General features: G+C 46.2%; 1 protein-coding gene across 1 annotated transcript in view; it reads right to left on the bottom strand.

The window, feature by feature from the left end:
* Positions 1–1979: 1979 nt before the first annotated feature.
* The window catches only part of GLI2 (GLI family zinc finger 2), a 142218-nt gene continuing 128454 nt past the window's right edge, over positions 1980–15743 (bottom strand). The window contains 5 exon segments of the mRNA XM_009996042.1: positions 1980–4025; positions 4028–4341; positions 5379–5715; positions 8761–9042; positions 13466–13630. Coding sequence (XP_009994344.1) covers positions 1980–4025; positions 4028–4341; positions 5379–5715; positions 8761–9042; positions 13466–13630 — 3144 coding nt within the window.

Genomic DNA, 15743 nt, shown 5'->3' on the forward strand with positions numbered 1-15743 from the left:
GTGCAAAAGGAAAGCAGGGACACAAGAAAGCACCTTTATGTAGTTGTCCTTATCCCATGAGGGGATGGAACAGGATGCGCATAAGAACATCACATCCATATGAAGGGAAGAGGGAGGACAGAAGGAGAGAGTGAAGCTTTGCAGATGCTTGTCCATCAAACTGTGAAAACCTGGTGGGAGGGATGTCACACTTGTCCCCTGCCCTTCAACATACTGGGTAGAAAGTATATGATGCTATTGAGAGCAGGATGAGGAGAGCTGCCCTTATCCACCACAGTCAGAAGTTAAGCAAGGCCTCCTACCCAAGTACATGCACACAACCACTTCTACCCTTTTGTCAAATTACAGCAAAAATAAATAATGCAACTAAAATTGACTTCACTGCCAGGTGGCACCAGCCTGGAAACAGCTGATGGTTATTACAAGCAGTTATATTTTTGTGGAGTATTTGGCTTTGGGAGGCCCTGTTCCTCCCATCTCTTCCCGAAGGACTTTTCCAAATTTCTCATTGACCAAGCTACTATTTTGACTTACATACCTGTTTTGAAGCTATCCAGATGTTTGTGTACGCTGTAGGCTGCAGGTGCAGCGCTGAACTGAACCAGGCTGGATACAAAGAGTTGCTATGTACTGTAGCACAAAGCAGTTGCCAAACTAATGCCCCAGCTTGTCCATAGTACGTTTTTTGGATACAGCAACTCTTTCCACACTGACGAAAGCTGTGGGACATATTAATGCAGTGCTGGGTAGATGCCAACAAGCCTCCTTGCAGGGCAGGGTGTATTAGCTCATGCTTGGCCTCGCATCAGTGCAGCCACGCGCCTCTTGTGTGCGCAGAGCCCTCTGTGGAGTATAGTACACAGAACCCTGGCCAGATAAACCAGCTCCCACAACATTGCCACAGTGCAGACCAAGTTGAAAAGATCACAAAACTCTCTCCATTACCACCACAGTTATATGTGAACACCTCAGCATGGAAAACCCAAAAGCAACCACAGCTGCATCAAAGTTGCACAGGGACATGGTAATGGGAGCTTCAAAAACCTGACATGAAAGATGCATGTGGGGCCCCTGCAGAAGGTCCCCACACTCAGACAGTGCAAAGTTATGCATGTGTGTCAGTCTGCATGCCAAGCCTTCCTGCCACAGGGGATTATTTCCCAGTGATTGCTGTTCCCAGGCCTCTGCTCCATTCTGCACATGATATAAACCACGCTGTAAACACATCTGATCAAAGTGTGCATTCACCTTTTATGTGTCTCATCAATGTGTCTTTCCAATGTTTTCTCAGAAACATCACTATGTTTTTATAAATGTACATTTTATATACGCTTCTGGCAGTACACTATGTTTCATTTTTAAAGGAAGAGAGGCCTTTGCTACTTAACACGAAAGCATGGTAAGGCACTTTGCTGAGAAGCCATTTGGAATCAACGCTCTTTGCAAGGTACAAAGGTTTTTTAGAGTATAAAACAATACTGCTGGCAGAGGGCCTGTTTGGAGACATAAGTAAACCCTGCTCTCATCAGAGCAGAATACATAGTATGGCTTTTATTCTGATCAAAACCACATCCTCCTGTTTCTTTCTGGGGTGGGTTGAAAATGGATTTTTTTGTATATTTTACAAATGGAAAATGATGGGGAGTGCTACCTACAGGGCAGCCAGGGAGGGAGGGTTTCTTCTCTAACCACACTCCTGCAGTCTCCTAGCTTGGTGGTGGTATCGTACAGTGCTCTGGGAAACCAAGCCAAAAAATAACACTAGAGGTGCACCCTTGTGGTGCTGAACTGCCTGGATATAGTTTACATAGGCCTGTACAGAGACTTTTTAAAACTTTCATTTTGAATCCCTTTAATGTGTTTAATACTTATATAAAAAAAAATCTACTCTAATGAAACAGATTATTTTTGAAAAGCACATTCATAAAACTGCTTCACGCACAGCCCCTTGGTTAGTGCTTAGGCCTTGTGCTTTACTGTTATGACATCATGTTTAGAAATTTACTCTCTTCTGCCAGCGTGGTTAGCATGGAGCTCATATCACCTATTGCCATATTGCTTATTCCCGTGGGTATGGTGGGCAGTGTCAGAGAGTTCCGTGGAGTCGTCAGGCGAGAGGAGTTCTGGGAGAGGTTCTGCAGGATGCTGGGGCTCAGGGTTCCTGACATCAGGCTCGAATGGTCCCCATCATCCATGATGGCATCAAAATCTATCTGAGGTGGCTCAAGACCTTGCAAGTCCACCGTGCTGGACACCTGGTTGGTGCCCGGGGAAGGCAGGGGGGCTGGCTTGCTGCTCAGTGCACACTGCTGCTGTCTGACCCGGCAGTCCGCCTGGTTATCAAAGCTGCTGTTCTGTTCGTACATGTGGATTTGGCCATAATAGTACATCAAATTGTTTTCCCTTGTGCCCTCTGCACACTGCTGGGCTGGTGCCGGCAACATGTCGCTGGTTCTTTTATGTGTGGCCTCCGCCACCTCCTGGCCCGGGCTGACGGTGTTTGTAGGGTGGGGAGTTCTCATGTAGCCCAGCTGTTGGATGGTGCGGAGGCCTCGGGATCTGCTGGCCGGGCTGGGCTCAGGCGGAGGACGAGGCTGGATCATGCTGGGCAGATAGGTCTGCGTGGCTGAGCCTATCATGTTCTGCTGAGGCTCAAAGTTGGGCTGGTTGGAGGTCATGACGGGCTGGTGGTAGGCTTCCTGAGCCATGGGGAAGTTCAGGTGGGCCGGTTGAGAGGAGTAGTTCTGCTGACTTGGTTCATGCATGACCTGGCCCAGCATCGTGCGCTCATGGTTACTGCTGACCATCAAAGAAGGGTCGGTCGCCATGTCCATTTGCTGAGGCTGAAGGTGGGGTCCAGACTTTGCTGCCATGCTGCTACAAGAAGGAGAGATCTGATTTGGGTTGCCACTGATTGCACTGGGGCTCAGCATCTGATGAGGTTGGTTATACCCTGTGTGCAACCCCAGATCGGGGTTCATTCCAGGGCCTAGGCTCATTGGCTGCTGCCGCAGCTGCATACAGTTTAGCCTCTGCCCATCCATGCCTGTATTTCTTTGCATAAAGCTCTGCTGTGTTATGTTCATACTGTTCTCTGGCAGCTGCATCTGCTGCTGGTTGTAGTTCTGGTACTGACCAAAGTTCTGCTTCTGCTGGACCACTGCTAAGTTCCCTTGTGAAAACTGCTGCTTCGACTGATTGGACATGATATCAACTGTACCTGAGCTGACTTCATTCCACTGGACAGGCATGTTATTTTTATTCATGTCTGAGGAAGCATCAAAGCTCATGGGACACTCTGCCATCATGGGTCCCAAGTGACTCATGCTTGCCTCTGCTACTGCCATCCTGCGCTGGCTGGGCAAGGCTGGGGGCTGCAGCTTCCCACTTCCCTGGAAGCTCTGCATGTCGTTGCTGTACCCCATGGAAGTGCTCTCAGCTGCTGATCCATTGCTCTGGGATTTGATGTACTGCACAACATCATCTGGCAGCATAATGTCATCATCTCCAATGGACGCCTCTGCCTCCCCAGACATGGCTTCCATGGTGACGTTTTCACTGATGCTCAGTGGCCGGGGCGAGTAGGTGTGCCGGGTGAGATTCCCATCCGAGCGGCCGTAGCTCTGCAGGCCAAAGTTCCTCCTGTCTGTGGGGTGTGGAGGATGGGAAGGGTTCATGGTGTTGGTGCTGTTGAAGCGGTGAACTCGCGGAAGGGCCTGGGGGTCTCCAGCAGGTCTCCTCACTGGATCGCTTGCTCGCCTTGTGCAGTTGCCTGGCACCTCATGGGGAAAAGCTGCAGCTGATGGGTAGCCATAGGAGTTACCATCACTGCAACGCCTGGGGCCTGGCGGGAGGCGGGTGGAGGGCAAAGTGGGGTCTGGCCCATCCATAAGTGAGATCCTGTTCTTCAGGGTCATCCTCTCCATGTTGGGCAGGGGAGTTGGAGGAGGGCCGCCCGTGGCAGCAGCATACTTGGCTTTCAGCCTGTAGTGCTGAGCTGGAGTGAGGGTCAGCAGCCCTGGCATAGCATCCCGCTGCACTGGCTCGCCTCGCTCGACCGACGGGAGGCATCCGTCGAAATAGGGTCATAGGAGTCAGCAGAGCTGGTGTTATTGGGACGGTGCCCGAGCTGCGAAGCCTCACTGGAACGGCGGCTGGAGAAGTACGGGGAGATCCCTGATGATCTGCGGCTAACGGTGTAGGCGGAGCTGATGGTGCTTGTCGTACTATCACGGCGCTCGTTGAGTTGGTTCAGCATCGTAACCTCGTTGACAGACAGCTCCAGTATTCTGGGATTTGGCAGCGTAGCAGAAGAACCACCACTGTTTTCTAGAATAGAGCCTGAGAGAAAGGTTGCAGAGAATGAAAAGGTTTAGTTAGCTGAGTAATTTCACTTGGGAGTGTCCTTGGTGCCAGAATACAGTCAAAAAAAGCCACCTCCAAATATTTTATGTGAACAATAGTGCATTTAATTTGCTGCCAGTGAACTTGAAGATTCATCTCCAGCTCTGTGTCCATGCACAAAGAGCAAGACAGCTGGAGAGAGAGGACAAGAAGTGCCTGCTGCAGAGTCTTTGCAAAGTGTACCCTTACTGATCCTCCCTCAGCTGCTGTGAGGAAGTGTCTCCACGTATGCTTCTCATAGGAGGTAAAAGTAGGACTGGTGTGGACAGTGCCACGGGGACAGTACACAACTACAACCACAACTGCTTACTGGGACAGAAGCACAGCAATCAGGGATAGAAGGCTGAGAGCCCAAAATTTGACAATGAAAGGGTCTTTCCAGAGTAAACCAAGAAGATCAAATATACTAAGCCCTCAGGTTTAATATAACCCAAGCCCTATGCCTTCATGGCAAATTAGAGGAGCACTGGAGGAATCATAAACATGCCTTTATGAGGAATGTCCAGCCAGTGGGAAACTAGCATATGAAGCTGTAGGCAAAGTGACAAAAGGCCTGTCAGAGCAAGATCAAGGATGATGGACTTGTCTGAATTGCTGTTGTGCTCTAGATGTCTCCCTAGAGGAGTAACCTTGGGGAATTGTTACTGTTAGAACAAACCCAAGCAGTCTTTGGCTGCCACTGGCACAGTAAGGACAGCTGTGGCTGAGACCTGGGCAAGAGCAGGAACAAGAAGGACATCAACACCTCTGCCTCCTTTCTAGTTCTGTAGCACTAAGCATCTGGGTTTCTGTTACACAGCACCAGACAGTTGTTTTTACACCCAAACTCTCCATTTTACCTAACATCTGTATCCAGCAAGGGCTGACTCAGAGACAAGAAGAAATTATCATCCTCCAGGAGAAACTCCTGGTTATGGAACTAGAGTAAAACTCTGAAGGGTTCCTACAGGACATGGTCCAGGCCCAGAGCTTACCATTTCCTGAGATGGGAGGCAGCTTGGTGGTTCTGGCTTGTGGAGCTGGGCTCACCCATGAGCAGGAATCCTTAACTGTCTTGAGTTTCTCTTTCTTGAGCTGTTCAAGTCGTTGCATCGTCGTCATGTGTTTCCTTAGCTGCAGGCTGACTGTTGAGTTACCAGATGAGACCGTTGAGTCCACAACAGGAGCATTGTCATCCAATGCCGTCAGATCTCCCAGACTTCCCCCACTGTGCATGTTCATTTCTACTCCACTGTCATTGTTGTTGGTGCTGCCAAGGGGTGACGGCTCACTGCTGCACGACGACTGGCCACCAGGACTGGACTGACACATCTTGGGAAAGGAAAAGGAGCAATTAGGCAGGTGGAAACATGGATGGCAAAAAACTAGGAGCCCAACATTCCCAGCAGGCTCCACATGTTTGGCCTTATCTCACACTCTCCCCTCTCTTTTTACCCTTCCTTGCTGCAGAATCTCAGCAGGTACTCAGGAGTACCTTCCCTAGCAGGGGTGGGCAGCACCCCACAGCTGGAAAAATGATAATGGGTTCAACTCGAGGATGGAGAGAAAACAGATGCTGTTTCTCCAAAAGATTAAGGACAGATGCTTCTCGAAGAAAAGCAGCACATTACCTGGTTGTGCAAGGCATCTTGCAGCAAGCCCTGACTTATCTAACATAAAATCAAGACCTAAGTATTTCAGACACAACGTATTTCTGTCTTTAAAATACCCTAACATATAATTAGGTTAGCTGACAAACTTCCCAGCCAGATAAAAACCTGGTTCACTGTGTGCTAACTCCCACTTGCAGATAAGGCAGATAAGCACCATAAATATTTATTTTATTTACATTACCAATTGCATTTCACATTGAATAGCTTATTTGCAGCAGACACTAAATGGTCTGAACTTGCTCTGAAGTAGCTGTTGCTGCTAACAGACAGGATACCTGGCTTCTCGGCTCCAGGCTCCTGCTTCAGCATCTGTCAGAAAATGGGAGTGCTGGAAAGGCAACGAACTTTGCCCCGGGCCAAGGTGGGAGTGCAGGGTTATGAGATGTTTTACTTTGCTCTGCAGCAGCCCTGTGGGCAGGGCTCTGATGGCCTCATTGCCCTTCCATCAGGATGAGACAGATTGCAATCCTAGGATTTAATGGCAAGTTGTGATGCTGGGAGAAAGGCATCAAGGGGAATCCTCCAGCACTGTGTCCTCCCCTTTTCTGCACTCAAGTAGATATCCCCTGTCCCTCCCCACAGGGCTTAGCTGGAGATAGGAGTTCTGCAGACCATGCTTTATGCAACTATTGTAATTCAAAGGATTTCTTTGCTCACCTTAGTACCGACTGTCCTTAGGAAGGTAGAGTAAGGATGGGTAAGTGGGAATAAAGAACAGGTTGTTAGGACAAAGACAGCATTAACGGAAAGGACTGTGTTAGTAAAAGGAGGAAGAGGCAAGCACAGAATACAACACAAATTGCTGACATCTCCCCCTTCTTCCATACCCTGTCTTCCCTCTTTGAAGGCCCAGAGAAAAACCCCTAGAAGAAACTTCCCACACATATCCATGTTTTTGGGATGAGACCCAATGATGGGTCAAAATAAGAGGCCTTGGGAGTGATGGGAACCAGTGGAGCACCTCACCTCTCTCACCACCCTGACCTTCACTAGGAAATTGGAGCTGGACTTGGGCCCACCAGGTCAGATGCTGCCTGTTAGGTGTGCACAAGTGAGGTACACAGCACTGGACGGGGAGAGTGGAAGATCTGACCCATGCTCCTATCACCATCTAGACAGCTTGGCTGCAACCCTGGGAGCAAGGAGCCCTAGGAAAACAAGCCCACACCTTTGGGAGAAGTGGGGTGGGGAGCAGTAATTGTATCCATGTTTTCACAGAAAAAAAAAATCACAATGAGGAAGAGTATCAGAGAGAGGTTATTCTTTCCAGTGGTTCTCACACTCAGTTTTTGTAACCCAGTACAGAGCCTCATCACAGTAAAAATGTTTCTTTAGTCAATTAGAAACACTTTGGATGTGAAAATCCTCAACTCTTTCCTGAACAAAACTTGCTGCTCATAAGTAATTTGTCCAACAACCTTTTTTAGAAAATCTTTGTAGCGCCAGGGCATATTGTTTCATATGAACAAGAAATTCAAACAAATAAAATGTATATTTTGGAGCTCAAAGTCCTTTCAGCTCTAGTGAGAAGTCTGGGGAGCGTGTGAACTCTCTCACTTGCAGATGAATGTCTTTGCTGCTGTACCCAGCCCATACTCTTTCTCACTCTGAGCAGATGACGCAGACCAGAATGTTGGTATGAAGGTGAAAAGAAACATCAAAAGGCAAAAGTGATCCATGTATTGTAATGCTCCATCTCCTCCACTAGTTGTAGTGACCTGAGCAGGTGGGGTCCCTGCATGGGTTGAAAGAGGCTTGAACATGTTTGTACCCATCATCATACACATCTTGTTAGCACCATTCACCATACTACTGCCTACTGTGGAGGTGCTTTAATAGCCAGAGGGCTGATAAAAGGTCTTTGCTTCAGTTGGTGGCCACTGATGGGGCTGTAAAGCATGATCATGGTTGACTTCCATAGTACCATGTGTGCCACAGCATTGGTCCTATGTTTATTCCTGGCTTCACTCCTCTGCCCTATCATCCCATTACAACTTTCTGTGGCAGTGGCAAGCTGTGTATTCCCTATGTATTCCTAAGAAATCCCTAGCTGACCTTGCTTGAGCAGGGAGGTTGGACCTGATGATCTCAAGAGGTCCCTACCAACTCCAGTGATACTCTGCTTCTGTGTATGGTGAACGGGACTGAGGAATTGAACTTCATTTAAGATAACCACAAAAATAAACAGCTACTTTTATCCTCACTGGCTTAATCAGACAGCCCAGACTTCTGCCAGCAAAACTGCTGTGCAGCAGCAGCCTGGAAAAAAAACCAAAACAGTGAAGGGTGAAAGGAGAAGGAGAAAAGGGACTGCTTGAGCCAGGACCTGTGCTTCAAAAAACATTCATCAATCTGTGCCCTATAGTTATTGCTCAATTTAAATTGGTGAGGCAGGTAAAGCTCATTTGACTACAGTGCTCTGAGTGTTACCCACTTTCACAGCACAGGGAGGCAAAGCTCAACATTTGGAATCACCTGGCCCCCATGACTATGATGGTGGGAATTTGTGACGCTGGTTAGGAAGGTGCAAAATGTACTGGACTGTGCCCTGACCTGCAGTTTCCTCTCTGGGCTTGAACTCTAGGGTGTCGGCAGGTGAGTGGCAACTGCCCAGAGAGGTAAATGACATGCAAATACTTCACGCCCCCATTGGGTCAGAGAGATTAGAGGCTGTCTCATTTCTGCCAAGAGCAACTGCTCTTACCACAGAATTCTCCGTTTTTATTGTTTTGACTTGCAAGCAATCCTCCATGCTCCTCGTGGTGCTGTTGGCCTCGGGGCTCTCCTCTGACACCTTGCTGCTCTGCTTGGCACTTGCCTCGTTGTCCCCATTTTCCTTGAGCAGAGGTGGCCTCGGGTGAACATCGTTGCGCTGCTTCTTCGTGACGTGGGCGTCAGGCCCGTGCACCGTCTTGACATGTTTCCTGAGGGAACTAGGGTCTGTGTACCGCTTCGTGCAGCCAGGGATTTTACAGACGTAGGGTTTCTGTCAAAACAAGCAAATCTTGGGTTATATTTAGAACAAGCCCAAATATTCCAGGTACAGGGTCTGGGCCAAGAAAATACAATTAGCGTCGCGGTTGGCAGCAGCAAAATGTGGAGCATCTGCTCCCCAGGAATCTGTAAGACTGAGATCTCTAAGATGTGATGTATGGGCTGCTACTGATCCACATACACCTGGCCAGTCATTTGATGTCAGTTAAGCTCCTTATTTTCAGTTTCTGGATTAAAGGACAGCTAGGAATTCATGAAATACTTTCCTAATATTACTTTTCTCTGTATGTATTTGCTTGGGTGGCCACAGGAATGTTTCCTGATTATGGATGGGAGAGAGGTGATGTAGGAGACTGGCCATAGCACATTCTCTCTGCTAAGGTGGTGTCTACACCAAGAAAATGTCTAAGACCTTTAGAATTCCCGCAAAACCAAGCCTGACTGGATTCACCCTACCCAATCTATCATACCACTCCAGCACCTGTCACCTTGAAATCTGTTATTGTGCAAAACAAACGACAGGAATGCAATGTTGGGGTTTTTTTCAGACTACAGCACTCTACTCCCAAATTCAAGAATCATTGATTGCCGCAAGAAAACAAGGCTGAAGCCATACTTCTGAAAACAGAAGTCAGCAAACAGGTACTTTTCTTCTTTTAACCTTTTTTTAATTGAGTTTCCAGTTCCAAAGAGTACTAGCACTGAAGCTGCTTGAGCTGGTGCTGCTGTGCTGGAAGCTCTGAATTCATCACAAGTTCCGTTTTCAGCCTCACAGCTACTCCCAAGTATTTTTTTACCAATGCACTAGGAAAGATCCATTAAAATAATCCCAAAACAACAGATAGATGTTTGAAGGCTATTCAAAAGACCATTTCTATTTTTTTTTAAAAATCTGTTTTGTAATTTCATCCAGAAGCTTAAGTGAAAAATAGAAAGGAGTATAAATATATATTTTGCAGAAAGTCAGCATCATCACATGAAAAAAACTGAAAGTCTGTTTTTTGTTCAAAAGCATGCTTTCTGACTGATCTTGGCACATCACTTGAGCAAACTAAATTCTTGTAACACCACTCTGAAGCAAATATTTAAAGCTGGATAAACCAAAGCACAAAAAGTAAAATAGTTTAGTTATAAATCTCATGCAACCTTTTGGATGAAGCATTATAGAAATATTATTATTGCTATTAAAACCTATTCTAAAGAACAGAACCACTACAACACATGCTAAAAGCCCCCTACTTATAACAGTTTTAGGATTTTTTAATAAAGATTCTTTAGGCCAAATAGTTCTGATTTTCCAGGCACCAGTAATTAGGGTAACAAAATCAGTGTTGCTTTAACAGCAGACACTCCACCTAAAAAGGTATAAACATCCTGTTCATCAGGCCATGCCTCCTGCAACTGAACTGAGCACAACTTGGTTTTGTTGGCATGCCCTCATATATCCCCTTGGGTTATCCAGATTCTGACATCTAAGGCAGTATGTGCCCTAGTGAAGTCAACAATTTTGCTATTTCAGATGCCTCCCTCCTACTCTGAGCCACATGATACTCCTCAGGGTGGGAGAACTGGAGAGCTCCCCAGGTAGGCAGCAGAACTGAATTTCTGCATTTTATTCTTGTTTAGCTTGAATTGGAGAAAATGTCCCTCTGAGCCTTTGGCTAGCTGTGAACTCATGCTGCTCTTTTGTGTATGCACTGGACAGTGGTCATGGGCTGAAAGCCCTTTTCTTAGGAGTAACTTTGAAGGTATCCGCTAAAGGGATTGAAACAGTCACTGAAAGTTTAAAATTAAATAGTTCATGTGACATTTCAATAATCCAACAAAACACACTGTGGTAACATAGCCCCCAGCCTTGAACTTCAACATGTTTGGACCACACACCTACGTCCTGTCATACAGTGGCAGATACAAACACAGGGAACCTGGAACTTCCCCCTAGAGGAAACATGGATGACTACTAACTGTGGTGTGGTGTCTCCCAAGTAAACACTGCAAGCAGAGGAAAATATTAGTAGGTAGCTAGAAACCACAATAGATTCAACAATGGGTAATGGGAAATATTTACAGCCACACACTCCTGCTTTGCATCCATGTGGTTTTGTGAGCCAAGGTCTCAATGTAGTTTGCTAACCCATTGGTCATGTCCAGAGCTGGCTGCAGGACCCTCATCTGGTCCTGCTGCCCAACGCAACGAGCTTCGCCATGAAGCATCTCGTCTGCTGCAAGGGATTATGTTACTCATTCCTCAAAAAGAGAGCCAGTATGTGCAGCCTGCAGATCACCCACAAGTCTGGGGGCAAGCCTTTGTTGCATCAAGGAGGGTTGAACAACAGTTCATGAGTGAGTATGGTTGCAAAATATGAGATCATGCAGTGCCATGTAGTTCCCACAGCAAGACTCAGCTTGTCTGGTACAAATCCTCTGGTTGTGGCTATGATGTTTCTGCACTTGAGAAAGCTTTGGCATTGTCCAGGGGTAAGCAATAGCAGAGGATAAAATATCTGTCATCTGAGCCTTCAGTTTGTGTTGTTGGATGCAGCCTGTGCCAAGTGTCAGCATATTAGATCAGTGTCTCCCATAGGCAAGGAGTTGGATGCTCCTGCCCTACAGCCTCACCTTCTCCCACAGTGGGAACCCAAGGGAGCAGACCTTCAAGTGTGTCCAAGTTCTGCTCAGATGAAGTGAAGAGTCATCCCAGATCCAGTGCAGCTTCTGATCTGGATCACTTGGGAAACTGAACCCATCAAAGAATTGACATTTATTAACACAACCAAAGCCAAAATTTCAGATGTAGGAACATGAGATGCCAGCAGAACCAACAGAAGGGAAGCTCTGTCCTGCCTAGGAACAATCCTGGAAAAGCTCTAGGGTTCCAAGCTCATGTGATCTGTGTGCAAGAAGTAGTTCAGAATGCACAAACTGGGCAGAGGGAGTCTGTATCCTGCACTGAAAGTTGTACCAGCAGTCTTGATCCATCCATATGAGAATCCTTAGGGATGCAAGAGAGATGCAAAACTGATGTAAGAAAGGAAAAAATTGTGCAGTAGCGGGAAGCTTCAGGCTTGATTGACTTATTTACCTTTTGAGAAAGAAGATGGAGAGTGACTTAACACTGTAGTGTTATGAGATGGAAATAGCAACAATGAAAGAGATGTTTGATCCAGTTCTAGAGGAAGGCAGAGAAACCATCCAGAGCTGTTAAATAAGAAACATCTAGTGTCCAAAATGTGAGATTAAATCATGACTGCCTGCCTTTCATGGGAAGAAGCTTTAACATAGAACAAAGGATGCTTTAGTTAAACACCAGTTTCTGGGAATGCAGATTGCTGAGCAGACAAGAGGTTGGATGTCCTGTTAGTCTCCCCTGACCTCAAGGTCAGTGTAGCCTTAACTTCCCCAAACTACCCAGAGCCAGTGAGGATATGGGTTAATTTTAATTTGTGTGCTGCTGGGGAAGAGGCTCACTGGTAAAGGACAGTACTGACATTTGGATTCACACCAAAACCAACTCAAATAACACTGGGATCCAGCTAATTCATTAGGTCAATCTCAGAATCACAGGCATGGAAGGGTATCCTAGACTTTGAGTCCTTATTCTGAATCCAAAAGAACCTCTGCAACCTACAGAGCCTTGGTTATCAGTGACTCATACTATATAAGAGATAGAAATACTCCCAACAAGCCATTTGTAGACACAGCACTGCTTTAAAAACCTATCATCCATGGCAATTGTGTTCCATTCTCTAATAGTCTATATTTAACTGTTGCAAATTAGGCTATAGACCAAATTCTTCATGGCTGCAAACACTATTAGAACTTTGGAGTGTTGTTTTTTCTTCCCCTGTCAGCTAATTAGTGGTAATACAAATTTCAATCGTCGGCTGCGGTTGATTGCAACAGACCATCACATGCGTTACAATAAAGGCAATTTCCTCTGCTCCCCAACTACTAATAGTGGGTCTTAATTAGCCAAGGTTAACAAAGCATTGCATTGTGCTCTATCATTGTACATCAAACGATGGAGGGAGTGTTTCCAGAGCATCAGGATCCTGGGTAGCTGTTATAATACTGCAAGTGTGCTCCCCAGTAATATTAAACACGACATGCACAACTGTACAATCCTATTTGTGCTATTAAAAATTAGAAATTTGGAAAATGTTTGCTTTAATTTCCAAAGCCGATTAAAAAGTTTTCATACTTTAACATCTGTTTATGATTTCAAACATGGCTTTCATAAATATAAAGCTAATGTGGTCTGGCTCTCCAGCAAAATAAATCCCATTAAAAAATAAGAAAAACCTCTCATTACAGTAGGTTTCTTTTTACATGAGTCCAGCATGTAAAGTGCATGTTTATTGTCAGCAAAATTTTTAAAAAAGCCCTCTGTTGAGCTGTGGTGAGCCCAGGCTTACCTCATTGGAATGTGTCCTGTTCTGGTGCTTGGCTCTGTCTGAGGCATTGGAAAAGGCTTTATTGCAGCCTTCGTGTTCACAAACATAGGGTTTTTCTCCAGTGTGGGACCTCAGGTGTGTCTTTAAATTCTCGAGGCGGGAATAGGCTTTGGAGCAACCCTCAAACTAAAAAAAAACACAAGAGGAGAGATTAATTAACCAGAAAAATTTGATTTCCCTCCTGCCTAAATCCTTCTCATCTGTTTTTCATTGTTTCATTTTTTCTTCCCTTTTCGAAGAGCTTGTGTTTCAGGGAACAACATTCACTTTGTTGGGAGAATTCGTTTCCCTAGGCAGGCTGTGAATTTCAGCAGTGAGTCATATTTATGGTGTTGCTCCTTGTTGGGTACCTACCTGATGTTTAAACAAGAGACTCTTTTTTTCCAGCAGGATTGAACACCCCTCCACTCCTCCCAGGGCTCCATTAGCCCCTCCTGCCATCCATCTGCTGCTCAGAAATGGAGGCTCTCTCCCTGCCACCCAGAGACCCGAAGGCTTCTCGACAGCTTGACCAGCCTTGCAACTTCACTAGCACCAGTGCTGGAAAGTCCAGACCATTCTAACAGACCATTCTCTAACACACAAGCAGAAGTCTAGCAAGCTTTGAAGTTTCCCAAATTACAGCTTGGGTCTACTCTCGGAGGATGCTGTGGTCAGGCTGTCTGACATTACCAGTTTAAAAAACAAGACTCTCAATCTTGAAGACAGATGGATTTTTGGATTACAAACCAGGCCAAGAACCTTCCTCCTGGAAGGAAACCAGCTGCCCACACAACGAGAAGGCGCAGACTGGGAGACATGGTGAGGCTCCAGGTGATGTAAGTCCTGCTACCTTACACTCTGGCTAGGCTGGAGGCTTCTCCCTGCACCTGCCCTGTCTGCAGCATGGGAGGATTTCACCTCAAACCAAGGAGACTGTGTTAAATGCTCTTTTACTAAACAAGTGGGAACCTGGGAACACTGGAAGAGGTTTTAAGAAATGCCAGGCTCCCTTCCAAATTCTAGCTTTAGCATTTACGAGGCACTCGCTGTTCAGCTGGGAGGGCTGAAAAGCCCATGCTGCACTTACCATGGAAGCACCTCAAAATACTCTATGAATTTCAAGAAGCAGCTCCTCTTGTTGCAATGCATGAAAGCCACAAGGTGTTGTATTTTAGACAGATCACTTTGACATGTCTACAAATTCAGTCCAGCTGTGACAGGACTTCATATTGCTACGTTTGAGTCTTGGCCAACAAAAAACTGGTGCCATAGCAGGACAGGCCACATCACAGCTCAGTACCTGATTTCCATGTGAGTGGTCCTAGATGTCCAGAAATCTGGGCCTTTTGGGCAGAGACCAAAGGCAGCTGAATGCAACAGCAAAGGTCTCCTTGTGCTCCACAGGCACAGGACTCACCTACACTGCCACAGAGTGAGGCAAATGAAACTCATGGAGCATACAGGCACAGGTTGATCTCATATAACTTCATTCTGCAGGAAAAGAAGTAGGGTTACCTAAGCTTCCCTTTAAGGTCTAGCATAGAGATGGTGGACATAAGAGAAACTTGCTCTTCACCCTTGAGAATATCCAGATTTCTTCAAGGACAGTAGAAGCATCCTGCAAGAGCTGGTTCCTTCCACAGCTTTGTTAGGGTAGGATAGATCCAGTTCCCCTTCCTCAGACAACTTTCATTAGCCCATTTGGCCTATAGAACATACCACAACTTTGAGGCAGCACCATATATCCCTTTCTTCTCTTGCCCTGTGCAAACAGTTCTTTACAACTGAAGCTGCTTAAGGTCATTGAAATATATCATTCTACTTGCTGCAAAACAAAGGGAACTCAGCACGAGGCAACGCATGTGTCCATTCTGGTTTTGCTGGATATTGAGAGAAAAATGAAGTTATTACAAGCAAAGTTACTGAGGCTACATTTTCAAGTAAGAGCTTCTCAGAAAAGCAGCTTGTGCATGTTCAAAGCAGTTGTTCCTACTCTTTATGTGTGGATTTGATTATGTTGGTGGGAGTTCTGGCTGTTGAAATAATCCTTGATCGAATCCCAGGCTGCAACTGGGCTCATCTGTAGCTTTATGTACACCACAAAGTTCTTGTCTGAAACAAATGGTGCTTTGAAAAATCACTGCCAGACTTAGACAAGGAATGCTCTGCCACAGAAGGGAAGCGTCTGCAGCACTGCCATGTGTCCCAGGCAAGGGGAAACTAGTGATACTCCAGTTTGGGGAGAGTTACTGCGACG

The sequence above is a fragment of the Chaetura pelagica genome, unplaced genomic scaffold (assembly GCF_000747805.2).
Source record: "Chaetura pelagica isolate M959 unplaced genomic scaffold, ChaPel_1.0 scaffold3, whole genome shotgun sequence".
Lineage (NCBI taxonomy): Eukaryota > Metazoa > Chordata > Aves > Apodiformes > Apodidae > Chaetura > Chaetura pelagica.